Consider the following 27,519-nt stretch of genomic DNA (forward strand, 5'->3'; position numbering starts at 1 on the left):
AAATACCATAAATATGACAGAAAATTTTAGTCTAAGAAGATGTCCGATTTTCCATAGTTGTATCGGCAGTAATCACACATGGTTGCACAAATTCTCTCAAGCCACCATTTGAGAACCACTGCTCTAAAAAGGAGCTTCTAAAACAGGTAACAAAATAGACGATCAGAAACAAAAGTATGAATTATAGATGATTGATTACTATAATGGCTGAAGTAATAAATAATTCTCTGCTATAAGTGAGGTAAATATTTGATGAAGGCACGCTGAGCACGGCTCATTTCACTGATTATGTTCCCATTGTCAGTTTAGCTCTTCGCAGCATAGGGCCATCTGTATTATGATAATAAGCAGAAACAAAAGCACCAATCAATGATTCACCATCAACTGAGTGTAAATCAAGATGCAAAATTATCTCAGCCTAGGAAATCGTAAAAAAGTTCAACATGGTTTAAGTCTGAGGAGCCATTCCTTGGGGTAAAAAGACACATAGTCTTCCTTGTTATTTAGCCACAAATTAAACTGATTTAACCAATTTAAGCCAAGTTAATTGTTTGGAGATGTTTGGGCTTTTGCACATTTACCGTGTTGACGTTTTAGTGGTATACAGCGCATCATCCTGTTGTTCAACACTTAAAAGCAGGCCTTCCAACAGAGATGGCCGGGCACTTCCTGGACGGCATTACTTGTATAAATCCATGCCTGCTGGATCAGTATTCATCGTCTCTGGCTAGCAGTCCCCATCTTGGCCTGACCTCAGTCAACTTTTGGAGTTTGTCAATAGGCTATTATTAGGGTCAAATTCCCTGATGAGCTCTCTCCTTTTTATTGAAAAGTCCAGTTGGCCTTTATTTTATGAAAAGGGCTCATAACATTTTGACAGAACAGAGTTATACTTTAAAAACAGGTTGTATTTTACTGAAGAAACCAAAGTTTAAATGTCTATTTTTGTTGCTTTAATAAGTAACTGTAAGGTCTAAAGTTGTATTCATTTATCAATGCTTCATTTAAGATAAACCATTCTTCTTAACTGCCACGGACCCCTGGTGAGACTGGACCCCAGAAAAGAATATTGAATAAGAGCATTAAAAACATTTCCAAGCACCAACCCAGACACATTGCTCTGTCTTCAGGATTCATTAGCTGTATTTTAAACTCAACGTAACCTTTTTCATATCCATGTTCATCCTACCTTCCTATTTGTCTTTTAAGTCAGTGCTCTTATTGTAGTATTGGGTGGTAAGAATAAAGAGGCCCCACCCTCCCTCAGTGTGTCTCAAAGTGACAGCTGGGGCCCGAGGCAGCCAGACGGCCCCGCCCTCTACTGTCAGCCAAACCGGTGAACCACTCATCCCAATATGACAAGGTGGACACGCCATTGTGGTCCTTTGAGCCCAGACAGATAACCTTCTCTGCCACTACATGACAAGGATACTGACTTACTAAAACAATAACAACATTCTAGCAATGATAAAAGCACTCTGTCTTAGATATCTATTATATATTTGATAGGTTCCTAGTTAAGGTCTTTGGTTTTCATTCACCAGTTGTTCTTCAAACCTGTTTGCATGGTTTTTAAGATACTGGGATATTTCTGCTACTCAAAACAAAATTCAAGAGCATTTTTATGTTATGACTTTTATATAAATTATATACACTAATGTATGATTTCAGTATGGTCAGCTTTGAATTTAATCATGCAACGTTAAATCAGAACTGCAATGTGTTATATAATGTTTAGAAATGTAACATGCTGGTAGGATTTTTTTAATTAAAGATTGATTTAAAACTATAAAAACCTACCCTGCCTTTGCACATGTATTGGTGTTGGGTTAAAGGTGATTTAAGATTTTGTCACATTTCAGTCATTTATGAACTTACCTAGTTTTGATCTGACAGAAACAAAAACATTTTAGTTCAGTCTTAGTCAATAAAAAGTTACTTTTAGTCAAAACATCTGATACACCAAACGTATTTATGATGCCAAATTGTAAAATTAACTAATAAAAATAAACTGATAAAAATATTGAAATACTTTTTATGCACAGTAGACCTTTTTTTTTTTTACATTTTTACATCCAACAACTCAATATATTTGTTATCTTGACGGAAACCAAATTTACTTTTTGTAAAAGTGTCTATCACTAACAATCTATTTTTATATAGTTTTATTCTAGTCTCAGGGTCAGCTATGGGGCATATGCCGGTTTGGCACTTTGCCATGTCAACCTTGGCCGTGGACTGCTCTGGCCTTCTTATGACCATCTTCCAGGTCTGCATCCAACTCATGCAGTCACCTCCAGCATCTGGACCAGCCACTGGGTCCTGGACACCCAGTATGCAGTGAGCTGGATCAGGACCAAGAAAGCGCAGCAGGTGCCTGTAAAAGCACGGCTGCTTTTACTGTATCAGGCAACTGACCCTTCCCATCCCAGCTCTCCTGAGCATGTCAGCATTAGACACAAACCAAACACACCCAAAGGCACGGCGAAGAGAAGTTGTCACAAAGAAGTCCAGCTGGCACCTCTGGCCATCGGTCAACATCTAGGCCTCACAAGAGTATAGTAAGACCAAAAACTCTGACTTTCTTCCACATGCTCAGCTCACACTGTCCAGTCTACCTCATTTATTTATTATTCATTTTTATTTGGAAATTCCTGACATCTTGATGCTTCTCTTGTCTCAATCCTTTGTGCCCTCTGTGTTTGCACACAGCCCTGCAGCCTCGTTCTCTTATGCAGGTGCTATATGGGCATTTCTTGGTACATTAAAAATGTGCACAAGCTCCCTGCTTATGGGGACATGGCATTCATCAATTTAAGACCACAGGAGAGAACAATTAAGCTTTTTAAGAACATGTCATGGATCTGACTTAGGTTTCCCTTAAACCCTCTTAAGAGCGAATTTAAGAAAAATCTTAAGATATCGGGGAATGAGGCCAACTGACGTGGTCTTATTTTTGTTGTTGCTACCCATAAATGTGAACAGAACAAACCAAAGAATAAATGATAATGAATTCAAACTATTTTATTGACATCCAACTACTACCGGTCAGCACAACACACCAGAAACAGAACATGTTTGACCTAAATGCTCACACAGTATCAGCCTCCAACATTAAAAAGACAGTCCTTCACACAGTTAATATACTTCAGCTACTTAAAGTGTGCACAGAAATAAATAAACTGGTAACTATAACCATAAATATTTATGTAACAGCAAACAAAACTTGTGTGAATAATAACATATTGCCAGGGATTTGTTTTGGGTAAGCTAAGAGCTAGGTGTTAGCTTTGGGCAGTGGTTCTCAACTGGTTGGGCATCAGCGACCCAGGTTCTTTTTTTAAAAATGTTCAACAACTCTATTTAGTCAAAATGGACATTGTACCATGGAAATAAAACCCATACTGAACAAAAAGACAGGATGAAAAAGCATGCTTAACATGCTCATCATTACAAAGGAATGTCTGTGCATTTATCTTGGTTTACTCTATTTCCCAGAGAAAGCCTAATTTCTCTGGGTCTTTCCTCATTATCTTAGGAACACCAGCTGTGTTGTCCAAAAAAAAGGAGATAAGTAGAAGTATTGAGACAAACAAGTAAATTTGCTTATCATAGGAAAACCTAAAAATGTATTCATGTACGAATTTACTGTAGATCCACTAAAGCTGGGTATACACTGTGCGATTTCAAGCCGATCATATGATAGTCGTGGCAGAATGTGATTTCATACTTTGCGACGCAAAGAAAGTCATTCCAGCTCTTGTCATTAATTTAGGACATTGTCTAACATTACAAAGGAAAACAATCCCCCAAAGTTGTTTATTCTGCTCACGTTTCTGCTCTCACTGTTAAGTGTCTGGAGCCGTATACGATCAAAATATCAAATGTGCCAGAAATCCTCACGACCAGTCGGGAGCAGGTGGTACGGTCGTACGACGGGCTGTGGTCAGCCGTCGTATTCCCCTGTACACAGCACAAGAAATGATGCCCGATCCGACTCTCAGTCCAAATTTGTGGCTGAATCGCAGGAAAATCACACAGTGTACACCCGGCTTTAGTGTGTCTGTTCATAGACTGTTTTCCTGACCCAACTGAAAGAGCTTCGGGACCCTCTTTTGGGTGCTGACCCACCTACTGAGAACCACTGAGCTAGGGGATTTATGCAGCTTTTACTTCTATATGGTAGACGTATAAAGAGGTATAATAGGTTAACTCAGCTATAAAGATACACTCAAAGACTAAGGCCTTGTCCACATGGAGACGAAAATGATATATTTCCATTTTCCATAAACATGGGATCGTTTCAGAAAATTTCCGCATAAGCACGAAACCACTGAAAATGACTGAAATCAACCGAAATGCACTAAAAGAGAGAAGAAGATCACAGAAAACTGCCTCAGACTTTCTTCTAGTTGCCCTCTTGGTTGTTCTCCACAGTGGATTAGAGAACATTAGTGTAAAGGAGCGTCAGATTTTGCTGTTGAAGCCATAATAAGCTCAGTAGCTTCTGCAGCATGAACACAACCCTGTAATCCGCCATTGTTGTTTTGGCATGACTCGCCAATGTGGCTGAAGTGAGCTATGCTATGTTTGGTGTAATCGTTTCAAGAAAGATGCGGTTGGCTGTAAGCATTTACAGATCTGTTCACAGTAGGACCCGGTTTCAAAAAGTAGCGTTTGCTGTCTACCAAAACGCCGTTTCCACGTGGATGAAACGCCAATACGACAAAATACTCCCGAATTCGTCTCTGTGTGGATGAAACGCCAATACGACAAAATACTCCCGAATTCGTCTCTGTGTGGACAGGGCCTAAAATGAAATATAGTCAGCACAGTATTCAGAATCAAAGAGGTTACATGTCAACAAAACCCCTGTATAAAGCATAAATCACACAATTTCATTGTGTCTTTCAGTAGCTGCATAGCCCAGCCTCTCCAAGCGTTCCCCGTGCTACTACTAGTGCCAGGTACCTTATTCAATCCAACTTAAAAAATACTGAAATATCCCTTTAAAATGGACCCAAATCTGTTTTTTTTTTGGCCTTTATCTGACAGTATGAATAGCACAAGTCACACTGAATATGATCTTTTCAAATCAGATTCAGGCCATTTTTATAGGTCGGTCTAAATCAGATATGTATCTGATACTTTGGAATTTGACTGCAGTGTGAACAGCCAAACAAAAAAATCAGATCTGAGAAAAGATAAAAATTGAGTATTCTTGCCTGTGTATTTGTGTATTTCAAGGCCCTGTTTTTCTTGGAGAACTCAGTTTATGTCTAAAGATGCTGTAAAACCTCTGCTGATAACGGGCAAACCACAGTAGTTGTTAGCATTTCTTCACTGGATTTGCTGGAAACCAAAATGTGAAACATCTTTCCCCAACCCCTAACCTGCCCCCGACCTCTAACCCTAACCATCTAGAGTGGGGGGACCAAATTTGTATTTCATTTCTCAACATTTTGATTTTACAAATTTAAAATTAAACACCAAGCTAGGTGAAAACATAGTCCAGCTAAGCTTCTACAACTAGATACCACTTTCTTATCAATCTAATGATTCCTTTCTGTAATTTAAGATGCACGTGAAATACCTCAACCCTAACACGGTGCTTTCTCCTAACATTTATATGGATTGGCTGCCCTTGATGGGTATCCCATGAGGGCCCAACATAAGCATGCTAATCCCATGTACAGTGATTTTTTAAAAACAAATACTGGACAAAATTATGGTATCAACAAGAGCCATCCTTAATGGGCAGAATCAAACCCTCATCTCTACGAGGTATACCCTGGGAAATGCCTCATCATAATAGTCAAACTAGAGTAAAACATTGTGAAAATCACAACAGATGTCCAAAATTTTCTTATCAAACAATGGCATGGCAAATTTGACAATTAAAAACAAATTGCTGTTATGTTTTAAGTCCTAAAGTGATAAGAGTATCTGTGTACATGCAACAGCTTAGAATTTAATTTTGGAAATGCTCTATTTTTTTGCCTGTTTCGTCAATATATTTCAGTTGAGGCTAACATTTATGCATTGACAGTTTGTTTAATTAAGCTGACAAAAGACAGCAGAAGACTGAGGGTGAAGGTCAACAGCAGGGTAAACGGGCTTATTGAACGTTGCTTTGAAGGTATGGAGGTGGGCCCAACTGTCAGAGGAAACTCTATAAAATGACAGACTTCCCGCTGACCAATCCAGATACATCCCAACCCGACTGGATCTCCATCCAAGTTTGGGCATGTCTACTCTCTCATTGTTGTGTAAAATATAATAACCATCATATCCACAAACCAGACACCAAGACTTTTCGTTGTTCCCCATCCAGACATGATCCATACTTTCTTTGTTGTCCTCTTTTAATATGACTCCTACACTCACTGGTCCGGACGCCTCAACCTCCCAGTAGCAGCGCCCATGTAGCCCCTGTTCACACAGCGCCTGTATGAAGTGATCCAAGCTTCTTTGGTCATGGGGGTACAGATGCTCGTTGTCTTTCCAGGTGACCTTTCTGTTCTCTTCAGAGAAAATGAGGTTCTCATAGTCTCCATTTGAGGTCAACGTCAGCTCACAAGCATCTGCAGGACAGAAAACCCCTTAATGCCAAGAGAATTGGAGCTATCTATGATTTTATCAGAGCTGCCAAATGTTTTAATGGTTTAACAAACATCAGATCACCAAATTTAAAAGAGCAGACACTCACATTTTTTAAGGCCTGGTTTCATCCTATGGCTTCCACCATGGTCAACGCTGTGGAGAAATAAACTTGTGTTATAGAATAATTTTTCAAGCTGATTAAATGTTCCTGCCACTTTGATTGTGTGGTTTGTTTATGTTCGGTCTGGCAAGTCTTAGTGTTCTTCAGTTTCAATACAGTGGATGCATTCTGCAAAGGCAACTGATTTTTGGTAGACAACTGGCAAAGCTGTGACTGCAACATTTAGGTAACAAACTTTCCTGGTCAACGCATCCAGATAGGTAGTACATGGGCCGAACCAGACAACCACTGGGCAGGGGGCCAAGAGCATGTTAAGGCCTGTATGGGTCACTAACAAGAATATTCAGTGGCTAGAAATTGGTTTTCCACTACAACACTGATCATGCTTTCTGGATGGGTCCAAATAAGACTACACATGTGCCATATTAGGAGTCTGACAAAGGCCTCTACAACAACTTGTCCAGGTCCACCTTTGATGGGACTATGCGGAAAATAGGTACATAATTGGCTAGGCCACTGCTCGGTATTCCATTTTAGGGGTCAACCAATAATCAGCCTAGCCAATTATTATTGATGTCAGTATTTGGCATTTAGCCCATTATCGTTTTCAGCATTTCATTTTACAGATAATCTGCCAAAATCAATTGGCTGGTAGTTGTGCAACTTTAGCTCCACTTGATGTCGCACAATGTTGTTCTGTGCTGTTTCTCATCTTGACAGAGATAGTGCCATGTTCTTAATTTTTCTTAACCAAATGATGATCCCATGTATTCAGCATTTAGTTGGCTCTACTCTTTAATTATGGCATAGAAAAAAACTGAGTTGTTTTGTTACCTGAGTTTGCTGAGCTTGTATTTGGGATCATTCAACAGCTCAGAGAGGACTTCCTGTCCTGATTCTCCTGGGTTATTGTAGCTCAGGTCCAGCTCTATCAGGTGGGATGGATTGGACTGCAGAGCCGAGGCCAGAAAAACACATCCTTCCTCTGTGATCTGACAGCCTGACAGCCTAAGGAAATACAGTGTTTGCTTTACAATCCATGACATGCTTAAAAGATAAGCTGGCCTTGCGTTTGATAAAGTACTAGAACTGTTGCTGCTGTGGTGGCTCAATCAAAAAGAAAGAAATGGCTAAAGTTAAGGAGATAGGTGATGGGGATTTCATGGTATGGCCAGTGGAAGGAAGCATCATGGAACAACTCCAACATCAGTGACCACCCATCAGAAATTTTGTAGTAGTTCTTGGAACTCAAAACTATATCTGAATGATGGACTAAATTTCTTAGGCCCGTAGAACAATAAAGACTTGATTTAAACATGGCTACCAAACCAGTCATTATTGCCTTCCTTAAATCCCCCCAAAATCCATGAGTGCAAAAAATACTAGGTTGCATGACTAGGTTGATACAACTCAACATATCCTGACAAAGAAATGTATTAAGTATACTGTACTTAGCATGGGTGTTGATACCTCAGTGTTTTCAGTTTGCAGGATTCACTTGAGAGTCCATCACATAGCAGTGTTACTCCAGAGTCTTCTAGGTCGTCGTTGCTGAGATCCAAATCTCTCAAAGCAGAGTAGGAGTACTTGAGAACAGAGGCTAGGGGCTCGATCCAATCTGTGGTCTTATTGCAGTCTGCTAGTCTGGGGATGAATGTGAAAGTTTAACTGCAATAGAAAATGTACGGTAGATCGATGCAGATATAAACAACTTGTAAAGGCAAGTCTATGCTGTAGACTTAAAACTTGTCAGATCAGTGGACTATAATACAGACCCACTTTGTGTTACCCAAACTTGCAACTGGCACTTAAGACCTTTGGGTGCATTTGTGCACAAATGGGGGTGCAGATGGTCCAAATTTGGAGGGTTACCTCAACAAACATTTTGACACATCTCTGAGTGAGGCTCATAAACTTAAACCTTATGCTACTGTTGGATGAACCTTGATGGAAACCAGTTCATTTAAAGCACACTTTGGCCCCCTACTGTGCAGATCAGAGGATGAAACTGGCCTATGGACATTAGGAACTGACTGTGCCAATAAGTTCCCAGTACGCAGGTACAGTTGCATCACATCTCCCACATACTGTCCTCAAATACACAGAAATCGTACCTGAGCCCACTTCTTTAACCCTTGTGCCCTCCACGGGCGTTTTTGGCCTTTTTTTTTTTTTTTTTTTGTGATCATTTTGTCAATTTTACAGCTTGTGGCATGAATTTTTACAGGAACTTTTCTTTCTAGTAAAATTTTTGAAATCCAATATGTTTTACTATTAAAAGTCATTCATCCTCTCTCAATGAATTTTGTACCCTCTGGACACCTTCGAGGCCAAAAATGTACACATACAAAAAACTGCTATTAAATCAGCATCTATCATTATTTTTTCCTATTTTTTTTTCCAAAATCTCTTTAACAACTTCAGACTTGTTTAAAACTACCAAATATTCAGTCATTTTCAAGATTTTAACCCTTTAAATATCAGTTTGATTATTTGAAATATTTTATTTTTTACTACAAAAAACACAAAACGTTATTTTTCTTAAATAAATAGTGGAAAGAAGGGACTTTGGTGCTGATGAGAGTCTTGGATAGGTCAAAGATTAGCAACAAAATTGATTTCATTGCCCTTGTATTTTTCATAATATTTCATAACGGGCAAAAATACAAGAATTTGGTGCGTGGTCCTACAATGAGTAAATGGTTGATTCTGGTGGAATACGGTAAAAATGTCAAATTTCACTAGACTTTGTCACATTGAAATGCTGACATTAAAGAATGCATGATTTTATACTGCAGTGACAGTGAGATTAAAAAACGTGGTTTTAACGGAAGTCAATGGGGGCATTTTTGCCTAGAAGATGTCAGGAGGGTATTTCTGATATTACGTAAAAAAAAAAAAAAAAACTAATTAATCAATCAATGTTGTTGCTAATCTTTGACCCATCCAAGACTCTTATCACCCCCAAAGCCCCTTCTTTCTACTATTTATTATATGAAAATTAATTCACTTTTTTGCATTTTTTTGCTGTAAAAAATGAAATATTTCAAATAATCAAACTGGCATTAAAAGGGTTAAAATCTTGAAAATTATTGTTTGTTAGTTTTAAGCAATTCTGAAGTTGTTAAAGAGATTTATGAAAAAAAAGTAGAAAATAATATTGATGTATAGTGATTTAATAGCAGTTTTTTTTGTACATGTACATTTTTGACTCGAAGGGGTAAAGAGGATAGTTAATTTGAGGGGGGCACAGGGGTTAAGGGTGTTTTTAGACCGACATGGTTCCCGTTCTGGCTCTAGTTCCATTCTGGAGACTCAGAATCTTGGTGCTTTTTGATGAACCAGCCGTGTTCACACCAGTTTAAGCAGAACCAGAGTGGGAGGACACGATGGACATGTATCACCACATCCTGATACACTTTTGCCAACGTCATATATGCTGTCCCGGTATTCACTCTTGAGTTTCTTGAGTGAATTAATTATTTGTTCTGGTGTTCAGGTGAACCCAGCCTTTGCCATCTCTTCCGCAAGTTCAGCATATAACGTGCTCTTCCTTGTACTACTCTCAAGCTTCATGTGGAATTCTGTCGATGCCCAGATCACAATCAAAAACATTTTGTCTCCCCAGCAGACCACTTTTTCTTTTTTCTTCTGCTCATCTTCACAACCTAGATTGTGATACGCCCAATGATGATGTCACCGTTCCCAAGAAGGAACCAACTATTTTTGGTTCCAGCTGAGAACCAACTTTTCAGGTTCAGAACCAATTTTCCCCAGTTTGAACACGCCGGCCGGTTCAAAATTAGGTTCAGGAACCGGAACTGGCACAGAGCCCTGCCAGTCTGAAAGGCCAATCAGAGGACTCAGGTGCGATGCGTCATTAAGGTATGCCTGAGTTCACGGTGATAAAATGGAAAAACTTACATAGCCTTTCTGCTGCTTGTCACTGCTGGTATAAGTCTCCTTCTTCCCTCATCCGTCGTGTTGTAGCTCTTTAAGTCAAACTCTTCCAGATCATTCTTTGACACCTGCAGCATGTAGGCCAACGCGGAGCAGTGCAGAGGAGTCAGCTCTGTTTTGGAACGTTCAGGGAATCTGAGATATTCCTGGATTTCATCTTTGACTTTGTGGTCCCTCATCTCAACCATGGTCTGGAAGAGGCTGATGCAGCTGTCTGGAGTCAGGGTCTTCCTTTGTATTGCTTTGAGGTGACCCAAGATTTTCTTTTCAGTATCTTGGCTTGGGTCTGGTGATGTGAGCAGACCCTGAAGAATTCTTCGATTGGCTTCAACCACGAGGCCAAGGAGGAAGCGCATGAAGAAGTCCAGGAGGCCGTTCTTCTTCTCCAGAACTTTCCCAACTGTCATCTTCAGAAGATCAACTAAGTTGTGTTCTTTATCTTGCAAATTAAGGAAGTCTCTGAGCTCTTCTGTTTTCTGGTTTGTCAAACAGTTGTAGACAAAAAGCGCTGCAAAGAACTCCTGTATGGTCAGGTGCACAAAGAAGAAGACTTTTTTCTGAGAAAAGACCTGTTCTTCTCTTAGCACTCCTGAACAAAATCCAGAGTAGAGGGTTGCCTCTTTCAGGTCGATGCCACAGTCCTCAAAGTCTTCATCGTAGAAGATGAGGTTGTTCCTCTGCAGCTGGATGAATGCAAGTTTGCCAAGTTTCAGAAGGAAGTCTTTGTGTTTCGTCAGTAATTGCTCTCGGTTTTCCTCTGACCTCTCATGATATTTTCTATTTCTGCGTTCTATCTGGGCAAACAGGTAATGTGCCATCATCTCTGTGAGAGTTTGAGGGATTTCAGCCTTTTTGTCTCCTCCAAAGGTCTCCTGGAATAATTCAGCAGAAATCCAGCAGAATATCGGAATCTGACACATGATGTCGAGACTATGTGATGAACGAATGTGTGAAATTGTTCTGTCAGCAAGGCCCAAGTCATGACTGAACCTCTTCCTGAAGTACTTTTCTTTTTGGGGGTCAGTGAACCCTCTGATCTCTGTAACCATGTCAATAAACTCTGCAGGGATCTGGTCAGCTGCTGCTGGACGGGACGTTATCCAGAGTTTAGCTTCCGGAAGAAGGTTACCTTGGATGAGGTTTGTAATGAGATTAGCCACCGATGTGACTTCACCCACAGATGTTACTGGTTTGTTGTTGTTGAAGTTCAGCTCAAACCGACTTTCATCCAGGCCATCCAGGATCACGATGACTCTGGCTTTCATGAGATCCTCTGAATCGCCCAGATCATGGAGTATAGGATGAAATTCCCTCAAAAGCTCTTGAAGACTTTTGTCTTCTTTACTTAAATTGAGCTCTTTGAAAGCAAGACAGAGAATGAAATCGATGTGCTGGTTTGCTCTCTCTTCGGCCCAGTCTAGAATGAATTTGTGCACAGAAAACGATTTTCCAATTCCTGCCACGCCCTTCATCAGGACCATCCTGTTTTCTTTCCTTTGTCCAGGCAGAGCTTTGAAGATTTCACTGAGTTTGACCAGTTGTTCTGAAGACCGTCTTTCCAGCTTAGGTTTGACATGTCTGACCACATGTTCAGGATGTGGATCTCCACTCCCTCCAGCGATGATGCTGAGTTTTGTGTAGGTACTCTTTAGTGAGCTCTGCTGGTTACCGAGGCCTTCGTGCATCATGCTGAATTGGTCTTGCATCACTTTTTTCAACATTTCCTTTCTTTTCAAAATTTGGTTTTCCCCTGCAAGAATGAAAATCATCAATCATTGTGTGATTTTTGATCGGTAGGAGTTTGTTTAAAGATAAACTGATAACCTGAGTTTGCTAACAGTTGTTTCAGACTGGGTGGCTGTTGACTGCATAACAGCTGCAGCTTATCAGCTCTAGCTTCCACCGTTTCTGTTTTTAATACCAGGTGTTTGCATACTACCTCCCTCTTTCTTCATAGGCTAACCTCAATATAGATGATAAAGGATCTAGTTCTAAGTTTCTTGGCTTGAAAAATGTCAAAGCTTTAAAGAAGGAAAGGGCTAAAAGTTGTGTTTACCAGTAAATGTGTTTAGAATTGATAAATATTTGCACAATCTACATTTTTACAAGTAGTTTTTCACCTGGTTTTGTGACATTTGCTGGCTTGTTTTCATTTTCTATATATTAGAACCTTTCCTCTGGTCAGATGAGACCAAATTAGAAATCCTTGGCCATGTAGAGGTTGCTTATGTTTGCAGAAACAATGGGGAGGTGTATCACCCAAAGAAAAACAACTTAAAAATGTAGTCCTAGCTCTGTAGAAGAAGTTACAAATATCAGAAGCAGTGCGTACGTAACTCAGCGAATATTTGTAAAGCACTTAATTGAACTTACCTTCTTGATCTTTATCAACTTCCTGGTTTCTGGCAATTTTGACAAGAGTATCATCACATTCCCCGCTCTTCGGCTCCTCTATCTCTTGTCTTTAAGAAACATGATACAAAAGTGTTACCAAAAATATACATCATTGGCAAAAACATCACAACATCAACATTAAACTTTTGATTGAATTTTTACTTTGAGGCTATCAAGATGGAAGTCCTGATGTAGATTTTGATTTGACAGTTTTACATGTTGCATCAAACGTTGAAGTGTAGGAATGTGTTTGGATTTTAACTATGTGTGAAATTAAATACAGAATTTTTCTGTTAAGTTGTGGGTATAAAAAGTGGACCTCTTTTTACAGATTCTGTAAGACCCTGTCCCCAGAGTTGGGATTTCTACATGGTTTTTGGTACTGGAAATGTTCAGATTTTTATTTGTTATCCCATCAGTACCATCCACTTGTCTTATCTGGCATAAAAAAGCAACCTGTGTGGGTAATACTGGATCCTATTAGCACATTAGTCTTTTATTTAAATCAGTCTCTACAGTTTAATAGATACTAGTCAGACTGTAGCCTGTCTTTGCTGGATGTCCATTCATCCACCCATTACATATTTTTATTTATTTATTTATCTTTTATTTATCCTTTATTTTAGCAGGGGAAAACCCACTGAGACCAAGGTCTCTTTTCCAGGGGTGCCCTGCAGCAATACAATACAATACAATGCAGAATTAAAAACATGTGCGTGGTTAACACAGTTACAATTACATTAATAAATGCATATACAATTTGCAAACACATGATTTGTAAATCACAATTTAAAGCAGCTGCAATTACCTTCCTTATATAGTTCAGACACAAGCTCTTTAAAAATGCTGTATGAGACCAAAGAGGGCAATCTAGCTGTCAATTGAAAATTATTTCACATAGTGGGTGCAGCAACGCTAAAAGCAGTCCTGCCCCATTCGGTTCTAAACCTTGGGGTTTTTAAAGTGATCCAGCTCTGAGATCTGGTAGTATGTGGTAAGATGTTTATAGATAAGAGAGAAGTCAGGTAGAGAGGGAGTTTACCAGTGAGTGCTCTGTAAATAAACAGGATACTGTGTTGCTTTCTACGCTGACTTAATGAGGGCCATCCAACAGAGCGATACAGATCACAATGATGGGTACGAAAATTATCACCGGTAATAAAGCGAAGCGCACAGTGATATATGGCATCCAAAGGCTTCAAAACAGAAGCAGCTGCATGTGTGTAGAGGATGTCTCCATAATCTAAAACTGGCAGTACTGTCGCCTGGACAATCTTTTTTCTGTTTCTCACAGACAGGCAGGACTTATTCCTGTACAGAAAACCAAGTTGTGGTCTTAATTTCTTAATTAAATTAGAAATATGGGACTTAAAGGACAGATCGTGATCTAGCCATATACCCAAATATTTGAACTGATGTACACAATCAATTTTTACATTATTTAACATGTACAAGGTGGCATCAGGATTGTCAATGGTCTGCCTTGAGAAGATCATGAATTTAGTCTTAATGGGGTTGAGCATTAGTTTAAGATCATTAAGTGCCTGTTGGAATACATTAAAATCAGACTGTAGCTGGGACAAAGCTTGACTGTGTGAGGGTGCTGAGGAGTACAGTATTGTATCATCTGCATAAAGATGAACCTTACAGTACTGTCATTTTTCTGGAATGTCATTAATATATAATGTGAATAGAAGTGGACCCAAAATTGATCCCTGGGGGACTCCTTTGCTGACCACCTTAAAGGTAGACCTCACATTGTCTGCAACAATTGATTGAGTCCTATTTGTCAAATAATTTTTAAACTAGGTACATGCAGTCTCATCAACACCAATTTGAGAAAGCTTGCCTAAGAGAAGGGAATGGTCAACCGTGTCAAACAGGGCAACACATTTCTGACCATTATTGATTGAAGTAATAATGTCATTTATAACAAGAGATGCTGCTGAAATAGTACTGTGACCTGATCTGAAGCCTGACTGATGGGGAGAGAGAATGTTATTTGAAGCTAAGAAGGTGTGCAGTTGATGATTAACTAATGATTCTAATACTTTTGCAAGACAGGAAAGTTTGGAGATGGGCCGGTAGTTGTTAATTTCATCTGGGTCCCCCCCTTTGAAAAGAGGTAAAACATGTGCTACTTTCCAAATATCAGGTATGACCCCAGTCCAAGGTGTCAGATTAAAAACATGAGTTACTGGTTTGGCGATTAATGTGGCAGCCAGTCTTAGGAAACTGGGGGTAGATCTTCTCCCATTGATTTTTTTAATATTTAAGGAGAATAATGAGTTGAGTACCTCTACTTCTGTAAATTCTCTAAAGGAAAAAGCTGCTCCATGATGACCCTGGCTGGCATGATTGTATTGTGGGATTATAGAGGAATGGTTAGTACTACTGAGATTCACAAAGGTGTTTCCAGCTGTTATGAAGTGATGGTTAAAGATATCAGCCAGCTGTAGCTTTTCAGATATCAGGCCATTTTCTGTGACAATTTGAGAAGGAAAGGATGAAGCAGTGTTTGATTTGAGAGAATTTACAGTTTTCCAAAATTTAGATGGGTTGTGTTCAGCAGAAGTAAGTAGGGAAATGAAAAATTTGGATTTTGCATTTTTATTGAGGAGAGAACACTTGTTACTTAGTTTTCTAAACATCTGCCCATCACTGTCTAAGCCAGTCTCTCTGGCACGTTTCCATGCCTTGTCTCTATTGTATAATTTGTCAGATAAACTATTGTTAAACCAGGGATCAGAACGCTTTTTCACCCTAATTGTCTTTGTCGGGGCATGCTTGTTTAAAATTGAAATAAAAGTTGTGCAAAAGTGCTTCAGAGCTGGGTCTGGATCAGGGATATAGATTACACTTAAAAGGTCACTTAAAAATAAGTCATGTAGAAATCTCTGTTCACTAAAATCTTTAAAATTTCTTTTAGTTATAAAATGGGCCGGGGCTTTGACGGACTTTTCATTTCTAATGCATGCAACAGGGCAGTGGTCACTAATGTCCTGTGGAAACACTCCACTGAGTAAAAATTAATGTGAGCTGTTGGTCAGAATGACATCAATGAGAGTTGATTTTGCTGGGTTTTTCTTATTGGGTCTAGTAGGTTCCCTGATCAACTGTGTGAGATTGCAGTCATTGCACACTGACTTAATATCATCAGAAGCAGTTGATAACCAGTCCAAATTTAAGTCTCCCATGACTAATAGTTCAGAATTCAGAAATTTTGAAATTATCTCGGTTAACTTTGCAGTTGCAGATGGAAGAGCATTTGGAGGTCAGTAGACCCCTACCAATATAAATTCTGTACATCCTGTAAAGACATTTAGAGCAATACATTCAAATTCATAAGGGACAGAAGCGTTAACTAGAACTGTTACAGAGAGGTGTGATTTAACATAAATAGCTCCTCGTTTTCTGTCACATCGATAAATATTATAACTGACCAGGTTAACATCACTATCTGGTGTTGTATCCATTAACCATGATTCTGTTATAACAAATATATCAGGTTCAGTTTGAGAGGCCCAGATTCTAATAGAATCCATTTTAAGCAGTAAGCTTCGAGCATTTAGACATAACAAACCCATCCCATGTCTTCTGGATTTGAATGTAAAAGGTGTTAAGATGCTACTGGTTAAAACACCATTTGCAAGACCACTCTTATTTCCAGGCAAGCTGTTTGTAAGAGGCAACTTTATCTCCTTTGGTCCAACATTACATTTTACATTCTCAGGGGAACCTTTATGATGCTCAGAGTTAGAAGTTTGCAGTGAGTTGTGGTGAAGTGAGAGCATCAGGCCACAAGGTGGAGCTAGTGAGCTTTGTTGTTGTCCTTTGCATAGTGTCAGTGAGATAGGCTGGGTGCGGGGTTGACTGGGACTTGTTGGATACCGGTATGTCTGTAGTCAGATGGCACGAGTGCTTTCCACTGTATAAAGCATATCGTTTTTAAAAAGGGGAACACCAAGGCGGCTTAGGTGGACACCGTCACTAGAGTAAAGAGAGGGACGATTCCAATAAAGATCGAAATTCCCGATTAGAACGGCGCCATGCGCTGTACAGGCAGTCTGGAGCCACGTATGGAGTCCAAGAGCCCTGCTAAAACGGCCCATTCCTCGGCTGAGGAATGAGCCATAATAACCCCTTCACCTGATTGTGGATCCAGGGTGCTGATTCCAGCTGGGGTACATCCTGGACTGGTTGCTGCTTAGTCGACGGGCTGACATGTAGGCCCTGTTTAAATGTTGCAGTAATGGTACATTTTTGGTTTTCAGATACCAAGTGACAGCACTTAAGTGCATGTTCATTCTATTTATTAGCTCAATTGGAGTAACTAGTTATGAGGTGAAACTTACGGCCAATCCCATTTCTAGCCCTTAACCTTTGCTCCTCAAAACAAGAGTGGTGAAGGGGAGGGGTGAAAACCTTTCCTTAACAAATGACACGGCACTTGATTGCTGTTCAACATCACACATTGCCGATAAACAGTGCGTCAACGTAGGAGACAATAAAGCTTCGAAATCTCGTTCACACTATCTCTGTATTGATCTTCTCCATGTATTTATACAGTTAATAGCCCTAGTTTACATGTGCACATACCGAAGATACAATAAACTCCAATCCCTAGTATCTAAAGATTAAATATATGAGAAAAGACAACTGTTACATTTCCTATAATCATTTATAAATACTAAAATATTTACATTTACATGCCTCCTTCATAGTCCATTGTGGCATTTTGCAAGTGAACACAGTGCATGGTAGGAAAGTTGGCCCTAGCCCTAGCCCTCAATTCAAAAGAGAACTGGGACACCCCAGTTCACCTGACGTGAACGCGCTAAACCAAGGGGAAGGGCTAAGATAAGGGCTAAGGGGTAGAAATGGGACTGACCCTTGATCTTCTTCCATCAAACTTGTGTGATTTCATTCAGGTTAAGAGTGCTGGCAGCTTCAGTCGTCACTCGTTGACTTAGGCTGGCCACACACTTCCAGATTTTAAGCCCGATTTTAGGCAAGATTTGACCCCCCAGTGACGATTGTGAGGGCGTATACCAACTGGAGCCTTCTCGCAAACGATTATTTGTCTGAGTAGTCTGCATGTGTGTGGTGTCAACATGATTAATTTACGGCTCCAAATCGCATCGTAGCCTCCCAGACCCTGAATGGTAAATATAAAACATGTTTGATATTTACGATTCTAGGTCATAATGCCACTGACGGAGTACCAACAACAACCAATGAGAGCGAGCACACCGGGTAGCATCACCAGACGAATCACACGTACTTTCACTGCTCACAACCATAAACACAACTGTACCTTAATTCCAGCCAGGATTTCATCCTGAGTCTTTTCCATGTTTTATGATTTTTGTTGCACCTGTAACGCACACCAGGACAGCCTGTTGTGGAGAGACAGCAAGACGGTATCAACAGACATCCGTGTTGTTTTGACATCTTGCTCTTGGATTTGTCCGATTTGTGTTTGATAGTTTTAATGTAACTGTGATTATGCCGCTGCTTATCCAGGCCAGGACACTCTTGTAAATGAGATTTTTGATCTCAGTGAGGTTCTCCTGGTTAAATGGACTTTAGATAAAATAAAAATAATCTATGAAGTGTGTTTTTGGCCTGTGGGAGGAAGCCAGAATACCTGGAGAGAACCCAGGCGTGCACACAGAGAACATAGAAAAGTGGCCAAAAGTCCTCCATCCCTCTAGATAAAGCCTGAGCCAGCTAGTTAAAGACTGGGCAGGAGGTGGCACAAACAGTATAAAACACATAAATATGAATAGAAACACAGTTTCAGTGAAGAGGGAGTCAAATTACCTTGCTTTTACTTCACCATGAAAAGACACAGGATGGTACATGGATTCATTCTTCAAAGAGATCAGACTTGGAGATGTTGATGTCTTCCTTTGGAGTAAGTGTGGATCTGTTAACTTCGCTGCACCCATCTGAGAACTAGGAAGACAAATTTTTATTGACCTCAGAATAAAAACAGATCCTCAACATCAAATTTTAACCTTAAAAGCCTCAAAACAGTTTCATATTGTTTTAGTAAGAAAGATGTGAGAAGAAATGGCTCTTGAGAAATCACCTTTACAGGAACAACAAAGATAGCTGGGCGGAGAGTGAACAACCCTAACCCACAACTTTAAACTTTAAAAAAATACCATTACGTGTTTAAGTACTGAGAAAAAATACTTTTGTTTTCAAGAGGAAAAGACATAGGCTCATACATGGATTCATTCTTCTAAAGCTACTTTCACACTGCCTCTCTTTTCCGTGTCTGTTACGGCTTCATTCTGCAACGCCGTTCTGTATGAAAGCGACCGTTCCGCAATGGGGGGTCGATCTCGCCCCACCTCTGATCCGGATCAAGAGGTAGCATCAGAGCCGTAACAGACTTTTCCGCAATGAGTGTGAAAGGACGTCAGGGCATTCTGCAACAGCGAGTGTGCGCTGCTGTCTCCATGAGCGGGAGATTTAAAAACTAGCGCGGTTTAATCAAGCGCCATTTCATCTGAGAAAACAACAGGGATAAAACAAAGAACAATGCGAGGTTAGAGAGCTGATCACTCTGTACAGGAGAGGAGAGAGCAGACACATCTCTGCTCACAGCAGCGTCTGAAAAGTTCCGTGATGTGTTCAAGTGAGCTTGGTACTCTGAAGTTTCCGACCTCTGACATAAATATGTGCACTTTGACACTGCTTAAAGTCGGACCTCCAACTCAGAAACATGGGTGAAAAAAGTCTATTGGATCTAATCGATCAAAATGAACGTTCGTGTGATTTTCCCTGTATTTCATTTAGAAAATACAAAGTTTTGAACTGAGAAATCCAGAGTTTCTAGTTTCATCGAAAGCAGCAGCTCGGGCAGTGGCTGCCATCTGATTACGAGACGCCGGGGTGTTTGCGTAAGCTCGGGCGTGCACAGCTCTCTTACACCTTTGTGTGAATTGCTCATTGAACAGAGGCGGGCATTCCTTTTCGACCTGTCTGTGTAAAAACGGCTAAAGAGGGGCATGCCGGTAGTTGAGTGGTTAAGGCGCGCACCATGTACACGGGCAGCCCGGGTTCAAGTCCGGCCTGTGGCACCATTTCCAGCATGTCTCTCCCCACTCTCTTCCCTGTCTCCGAGTCTATCCACTGTCCTCCTCCATCTAATAAAGGCATGAAAAGGCCCAAAAATAAATATTTGGAAAAAAAAAAAAACGGCTTGAGAGACGACACTTTGAGTTGTTGGTGTCTTCCTATGGATCAAGTGTAAAGAAAGGACTTAGCCACTTGTCTGTGAACTAACAGAATATTTTACACAATATTTAGAAGTTAAAATTAAAGAAACCCTCAAAACTTGACAAACACACTGACATTAAAGAAATATCAACTACTGGTTCAGTGGGTCACCAACAGCCATTGTTGCAAATGATGGCACAAGTTAGTCCACCTTTGGTGAAATGATAACTTAAAACAAACTTTTACAGTGTGTATTGCTTACCCTAAAACATCAAATAGTACACACTGTAATAGTTTGTTTAAAGTTATCATTTCACCTAAGGTGGGAACTTTTACAGTGTGTACTATTTGATGTTTTAGGGTAAGCAGTTACCTATGATATTTTGAGTTCTATGAACTTACTGGTGTTTACAGTGCACTAAAAATATTAAGTATTGCACACTCAAAGTAGATGTTTTAGCCTAAATCCTGCAAAGTTAGATTAACATTTGATTCTCAGTTTTGAGCACTTAAAATAATTGATTTTAAACTAGTTGTAAATACTTAAATAGTTCATGTAAAAGAAGTTCTGCACACTAAAAATAAACATTTTTTTAACTCACAAAAGTCAAGTGTAGTATACTTTTTATTTTGAGGCAATGAGTTTCCATATTTTTTTAGGTTAGCTCAACTAATTTTGTTTTACAGTGCACCATCTTTGAGGTCACATGTGAAACTGGTCATAGTTTTTTAAATAAGTGCCATTCCTAACAGTTGATGTTGCTTTGTTTAATAAATACTATAAAAGTTTTAAAGAATAGATATTCCCATTGGCTGAGAGGGTCAGTGCTTATTCTTGCACCTTAAATTTATTCAAATACCAATATTTACAAAAAAATAAATAATATAATAATTTAAATCTGAATTCTGAGACAGATTTTTTTCCCCTTCTGGTTGTTGTTCCCTGTCTTCAGGGTGGTTATTAATCTTGATTAATATTTGTATCAGTTTGTATTAGTAATTACCACAATCTAGCATTAAAACCCCAACAAGTGAAAGAGGAAGGAAAGGTTTCAACAGCAATGAAGCAGCAAAGTGTCACCATCTGCTGGTTAAACTGTGATACTACAACTCCACTTTTTACTTCATTGTAAAACTCGTTTTATGCTGATTTTTTTGCCTTTATTAATACACATGTAGGACACCTTTTTGAAACCTTTGTAATCCTCACAGGAGTGTGTCTATTCTTATAACCTGCCTTTTATAGATGAACTACACAATGAATTACCCGTCTGATGGATCAACACAGGAACCGTTTGGCTTCTCAAAGGAGTCATCAGATGTCAAAGAGTCAGGACGTTTCCTCTTCCTGTCAGCAACTTCTTCTTCCATCTGGTTAAAAAAGGACACAAACATTTAATGTGTTTTTGGAGGAGTTAGAGCAAACGGTACCTTTAAAAAGTTATTTTAGTTTTACCAGAAAAACTACTTTCACTTCACTGGAACGCTTTCCCTTTGATCATGTGATTTTTTTCTATTAGAGTGAGCAGTAGTAACATCTGATGTGTCATTCTTATTTAAATCTTACACTGGATGTACACAGAAACAAAGTGACCAAAATGTTCCTTATCTAGAAAAACAATCCCAAATTCCAGAAAAGTTGGGACAAGTAAAATGTAAAACAGAGTACAGTGAACTGCAAATCCCTTTCAATCTACGTTCAACTGACACAGCACAAATACAAGATATTAAATATTGGAACTGAAACTTTGTTTCATTTTTGAACATCCTGAATTTGATGCATACAACTTTTACCAAAAACGTTGGGACAGGAGCATGTTTACCTCTGTGTTCCATCATGTTATCTTCTAACAATACTGCGCTCTGTAAGCATCTGATTGGTCGTTGTTGAGGTTCTGAAAGAGAAATTCTTTCCAGCGCCTGCTTGACTTTAACTTGGTTTTAACTTGCATAACAGTGCAGGATTTCTGTTGTCATAGCTCGTGCCTCATGTTGTGCCATACACTTTGAGTTGGAGACAGGCCAAGTATTTAACTACTTTCAAATTCTTGTCTTGCCCCAACTTTTTTGGAAAATATTACAGACATCAAACTCAAAACGTGTGTTTGTATTTCCAAAAAACATTTCTTAAATTACAGTATTGTTTTTAGTCACATTTTACCCATTTTGTGTTCGTAGTTTGTTATGTGATAATCACATAAATAAATATATAATATATAATATAATATATAAATAAAAACATAAACTATTTTTTGTTTTAAGACAACAGTTTTACAATAGTTCTCTAGAATTGCACATATTCAACAAACTTCTAAACCCAGACACACCACAGCTGGCACAAACCAAGATGACTCACGAGATAAAGCAGAAGTGAGATATAATAAAACGCCAGGGTACTTACCTTGTGGTTAAAAGAAGATTCTTATTGTTTGATTTTTTCCTTTAAAGAAAATCGTTGGTGGTTTTGCAGCAGCACCCACAAAATGGATGACCGGAACAAAGATACTTTCACTTTCACTTTTTCTTTGACATTTGAGAGCCGTCATTATGGGGACTGCCAAATACGCAATTAATGGGGTAAACTTCACCATGTGATGAATTGATTATTGCAGAACAAGGAGTGGTGGAAAAATTATAAAAACAAAACAAAACCAGAGTAAAGAAAACACTAGAAGGAGAAAGAGAGAGATAGGAAAGGAAAGAGCAATTGTGCATAATTATATTACTGGAGTATTAAGCGTAATCCTGAAAACATTTGACTCGTACATTGTTATTGTATGATATGTTACATGTATACATACACATACACATATACCTCATACACATACACTTAAATCATTAAATGTGGACATCTGTATAGCTGCCATAATCTGTTATACACAGCTTTAGATATGATACTGATGTAGATATGTTATCTGAATATTTACATAAATACAACTGTACACACAAAAACGTATACACAGATATTTACATACACTCATTTCTATATATCCAACCAAAAACATTTTCTTATTTTCATTATGATATGATCACTGCCTCCATATTTTTGATATTTAGGTAAGTAAGACACATATAGACTAGTATTTCTATCGAGTTGTACAGATATTTGCCTTTTTGGTACAGATATACAGACAACCTGATGTTATTGTGTTATAATCTGTACTATTGTTTCACCATTTTTATAACAAATGTTTTCACCATCATTGTTATTTTTACCATAGTCATCAAGATATTTATTGCATATTGAATTATAATGACTGTTAAAGACATTATTATTAATGTGTCTCTACGACCTCTCAAAGCTGGCCTAATATGATTTCATCTTTATTTTACCTGATAATGAGCTTATTATCATGATTACAGATTGCCCACTATGAACTCTGACCAATTTTTTTAATTGTGATGCTCATTCACTTCACTGGGTGGCGCTGTGTGAAAAAAGAGAGATCCTAGTTTTACGGTACTGAAGCTGTGAGCCTGTTGATAGGTGGAAGAAGGGGTAAAGCTGTATTTTCGGTCGACTTTAGTTAAAAAAAAAAAGTGACTACATTAAGATTTTTCTTGAAATAGCTTTGGACTAAGAAACAGTTTTGCAGTTACTGTACATTTTCTTTAAGTTTTACATTTTGTTTGCAAACACACATGTGGGCTCAGTGAACACCTCTGCCACCTGCCAAAGCCTGAAAACAGGCAAGAAAACTTATCAAATTAAAAAAAATAACCTTAAGTTTCCAGTTATTGCCGAAAAAAGTGTAAGCTCTACTAACTTCTACAGAAGAAAACACTGCTCGTTATTTGTCCCACTTTCACCCCTAAAATATTTGATTTCAGATTAATTCTTGGTCTTAACCTTAATGTCCAGACACAGCAGAACCAGTTTCAAGCCACGTCACCGTAAAACGTTGAGCTATTCTCAGAAAACGCAGTTAGATTCCCATAACTAAATTTTGGAGTATTTCATCTTGATGGTGTATCTGCACTGTGATTAATGTGATGTAAACAATTGCAGGCGTCAATCTGGTTGATTTGGTGACACATCCTAGTGTGGCAACTCAGGGGTGAGAGTTTATACAGCAATTGATTCCACTTCACGATTACCATAAGGGTTAAAACCAACAACGCCACCTTGGGAATTTCACCCAAGGAATTAACTGATTCACAGTAAGGGCACAGATTCGTACTGAGCAGACAGGAGACGTGGTTCCAGTCAATAAAAATATTCTTTATTACAAATGTGTAGCAATATGTAAAAGTAACTAAGAGCTATAAAAAAGGGGGAAGGGGGAAAATAAGACCAAACAGAAACTGAGGCTACCAGGGGTGGAAGGGGCTGACGTGAAGGGAGGGGGGATCCCAAAAACAAAAGAAACTACCTCAAATCACCCCAGACGCTCGTGCCAAACACACACACTCTCACGGGCGTGAAGGGGGAAGCTTAACCAGGGAAACACAGCACACCAGGAAGGGGACACCACCACCCAGGACACCAACTCCTCCACCTGTGGCTCTCAGCTTCTGAAAGGAAAAAAAGTAAATTAGATGGGCCAACAAACAGAATACAAAATAACACAAGGTTTCAAAACCAAAGTGATTCAATGAAGAAAAAAAAAGAACTCAATAAACAAAATTAACCAAACTATCAATTAAGGGGAATAACTAATCACCTTAACTAATAGGTGGGAAACAACATAACCAAAGTAACTCCAAACATTCAATTTACAAAAGAAAAGATTAACTCAAAGATACCTTAACATAAATAACTAAATTCCCACTATCCCAACGGTTCAATTCACTCAAAGAAACAATCCAACCCCCAAATAAATCAAATCAGACCCCAGAAAGACATAATCACAAATACACCCCAAAAGGAAATAATTAGCGATAAGCCCCAGAAGAAATAATCAGAAACAAACCCCAAAAGAAAGAAATTACCAAAACAAACCCCAAAAGAAATAATCAATGGAGTTACAAACACAAACCAAATGATTAACAAAACTGAAAGGTTAACTGTAACTCAAATGGTTCGATAGCCTCCCCAAACCCCATAGGCATAATCATTAAAAGGCGTCCACATGCCAGTTCATGTCAAGAGCATGCAAAAGAATCCATTAGCATGCAGTTATAAAGGTAAATCACGTGCCAACAAATTGGGCCAGTAAGCAAAGTATTCACAGCGCAAAGCAGGGCAAAAGCTCATACAGCCAAGCAGCGGTGAGTAGCACCAAGCTTTGCAGGAGTACCGTAGGTCCAGTCAGGCAATACACGTCGAACAAAGCAGAGTAAGGCACAAAACAGCCGTGTCCCTTCACCTCTGCAGCAGGCCACGGGCTCTAACGAAGGAAAAATAAACTATTTACCATAATTATAAAAGCTAAAGGCGGTAAACAATAAGGGCATTGCTAAAAGGGTTACCCGGGTTACCAGTCAGGCTGCACCTATTCACACGAGAGGGAGAGGAAGACGTCGTTACGCGCTGATTCTCTATTCTATGGCCGTCCTCACAGGGAAACCCACACAGGAGTGTTTAAAAAGAGCGGTGTAAATTTCGTGGTCACAGGCGCTGATAAAACGAATAAATGAGCAAAACAGAGGAAGCAAACCGCTAGCCTACCTGCACCAGGGAGCAACAGCAGACAGAAGCCGGGTGAGCCGGAAGGGGGCAGGGCCAAGAACCCCCGAGCAAGAGACCAAATGGAGGCTTCTCTACCTCCCTTTATAGGGTGCCCCCAGGTGGTGATTGGCTACACACGCACACCCCGTGTATACCGAGTGGATGGGAGTGGCTAAATCTCATCCTGCTACACCAGCAACACGACAGAAACCCTTTAGAAGTTTGACAGCAACAACATGATTGGCTATCGAAGCGCGCAGCAGAATCTGATTGGTTTAGCTGAAGAGGCGAACGCCCACTCAGGGTTAGAAGCGGGAAAATAATGTTGTGTCATCAGTTAGACGTCTCGTGAACTCTTGCTTCAGGTCACCATCCTCGTATCTCTTTTGGCTTCTTGTGGGACAACGGACTGTGAGTTTGAACGAATTCTTGATTTTAAATCAGAAAAACTAACAAAAATAGCATTGTTATCAAGTTTTTTTTTCCCGTACTTAATTCTTGCTTTGAACAGAAATCTTAAATTTTCATATTTTGGATTCTGGAACCATTCCTGCTGTTTATCCATCACGGTTTTGCTAACATGTAATTTTTAACCTTTTAATGTGTGTATTATGACAACATCTGTCAGGTTTTTCTCTATGTTTGGAGCTCTAGGGGCATGAAAAGTTTGATTCAACATTTATTTTTTTCAGCCCAGATTCTTCAAAGAATTTTTGTCATCAGCTGAAGAGATGCTGTATTCAAATGACAACAGAGAAATAACATGATAATGCTGCGTCCTCCTAAACCAATGAATAAAACTGTATAAAATTATGTAACAACTACTGAGGACACATGAAAATATAAAATGGCTTCAGTGCTGGAAATACAATTTAGAAATACTCAGTTTTACTCTCCTGGTCTGATTCAAAGGTTTCTCAGTTTGAGAAGACTAGTTTAAACTGGAGAGCACTTCAGGGACAAAGTCATCACCTGGTGGGATTTGCTCCACTGTCCTGAAGGTAGGGTTACCAGCTACATCAATGAAAATAAGTTTTTTTGTTTTTTTTTTAAATAATTGCCAAAACACCATTTCCTATTCTTTGAACAAAAAAGCCACTTACTTAAACTCATATCCAGGATCAGCCCTCCTCTCTTGGTAAAACCTTGAACATTTTTCTCGGTAAATGCAATTTGCAAACTCATTGGCTCTTTTTTAAAGCTCTAAGCCCAATCTAACTCTAAAACTCTGAAACACGTTTTGTATTGTGATGCACTTGTGAGTCATAAAGATAATCTGGGCATATACTACCAATGTTTAAAATCACAGCGTCATCACTTCTTTTGGTGTTAGACTTGTATTGTGTCGGTATTTTCTCCCCGTATTTGACAACTAAACAGTCACAGTGTTATGAGTTGTAGTTGAAATCTAGCCAGGGAAGTTTGGTGTCCAGTTTAGTGGACAGATGATAGGGGTGGGACAAACAATCGATACACTGAAATATCGCGATACTTCCTGGCGTGATATTGTATCGATATTTTAAAATGCAGTATTGATATTTAATTAATTAGCTAATTATTCACTTTGTTGGTGCGGTAGTTTGTGGTGTAATTT

At 39.2% G+C, this 27,519-nt stretch overlaps 1 protein-coding gene across 10 annotated transcripts; it reads right to left on the minus strand.

Annotated features, from left to right (window-relative positions):
* Positions 1–3,095: 3,095 nt before the first annotated feature.
* On the minus strand, positions 3,096–25,987 carry LOC121504618 (protein NLRC3-like). Of its 10 annotated transcripts, none has more exons than XM_041779558.1 (11): positions 25,926–25,987; positions 25,555–25,644; positions 22,716–24,829; positions 21,582–21,685; positions 18,905–19,039; positions 13,058–13,146; positions 10,649–12,434; positions 8,195–8,368; positions 7,559–7,732; positions 6,710–6,756; positions 3,096–6,584 (listed from the first exon to the last, which is right to left on the minus strand). In XM_041779558.1, the coding sequence occupies exons 4-11, from the start codon at positions 21,683–21,685 to the stop codon at positions 6,055–6,057; spliced, it is 3,039 nt and encodes a 1,012-aa protein (XP_041635492.1). In that variant the 5' UTR covers positions 22,716–24,829; positions 25,555–25,644; positions 25,926–25,987; the 3' UTR covers positions 3,096–6,054. The 10 variants fall into 10 exon arrangements, with proteins under 10 accessions (XP_041635492.1, XP_041635489.1, XP_041635494.1 ...); XM_041779555.1 differs by having other exon boundaries at positions 25,736–25,978; XM_041779560.1 differs by adding an exon at positions 25,736–25,800 and having other exon boundaries at positions 22,716–25,644; positions 25,926–25,977.
* Positions 25,988–27,519: the final 1,532 nt, after the last annotated feature.

This window comes from Cheilinus undulatus, linkage group 22 (genome assembly GCF_018320785.1).
Source record: "Cheilinus undulatus linkage group 22, ASM1832078v1, whole genome shotgun sequence".
Lineage (NCBI taxonomy): Eukaryota > Metazoa > Chordata > Actinopteri > Labriformes > Labridae > Cheilinus > Cheilinus undulatus.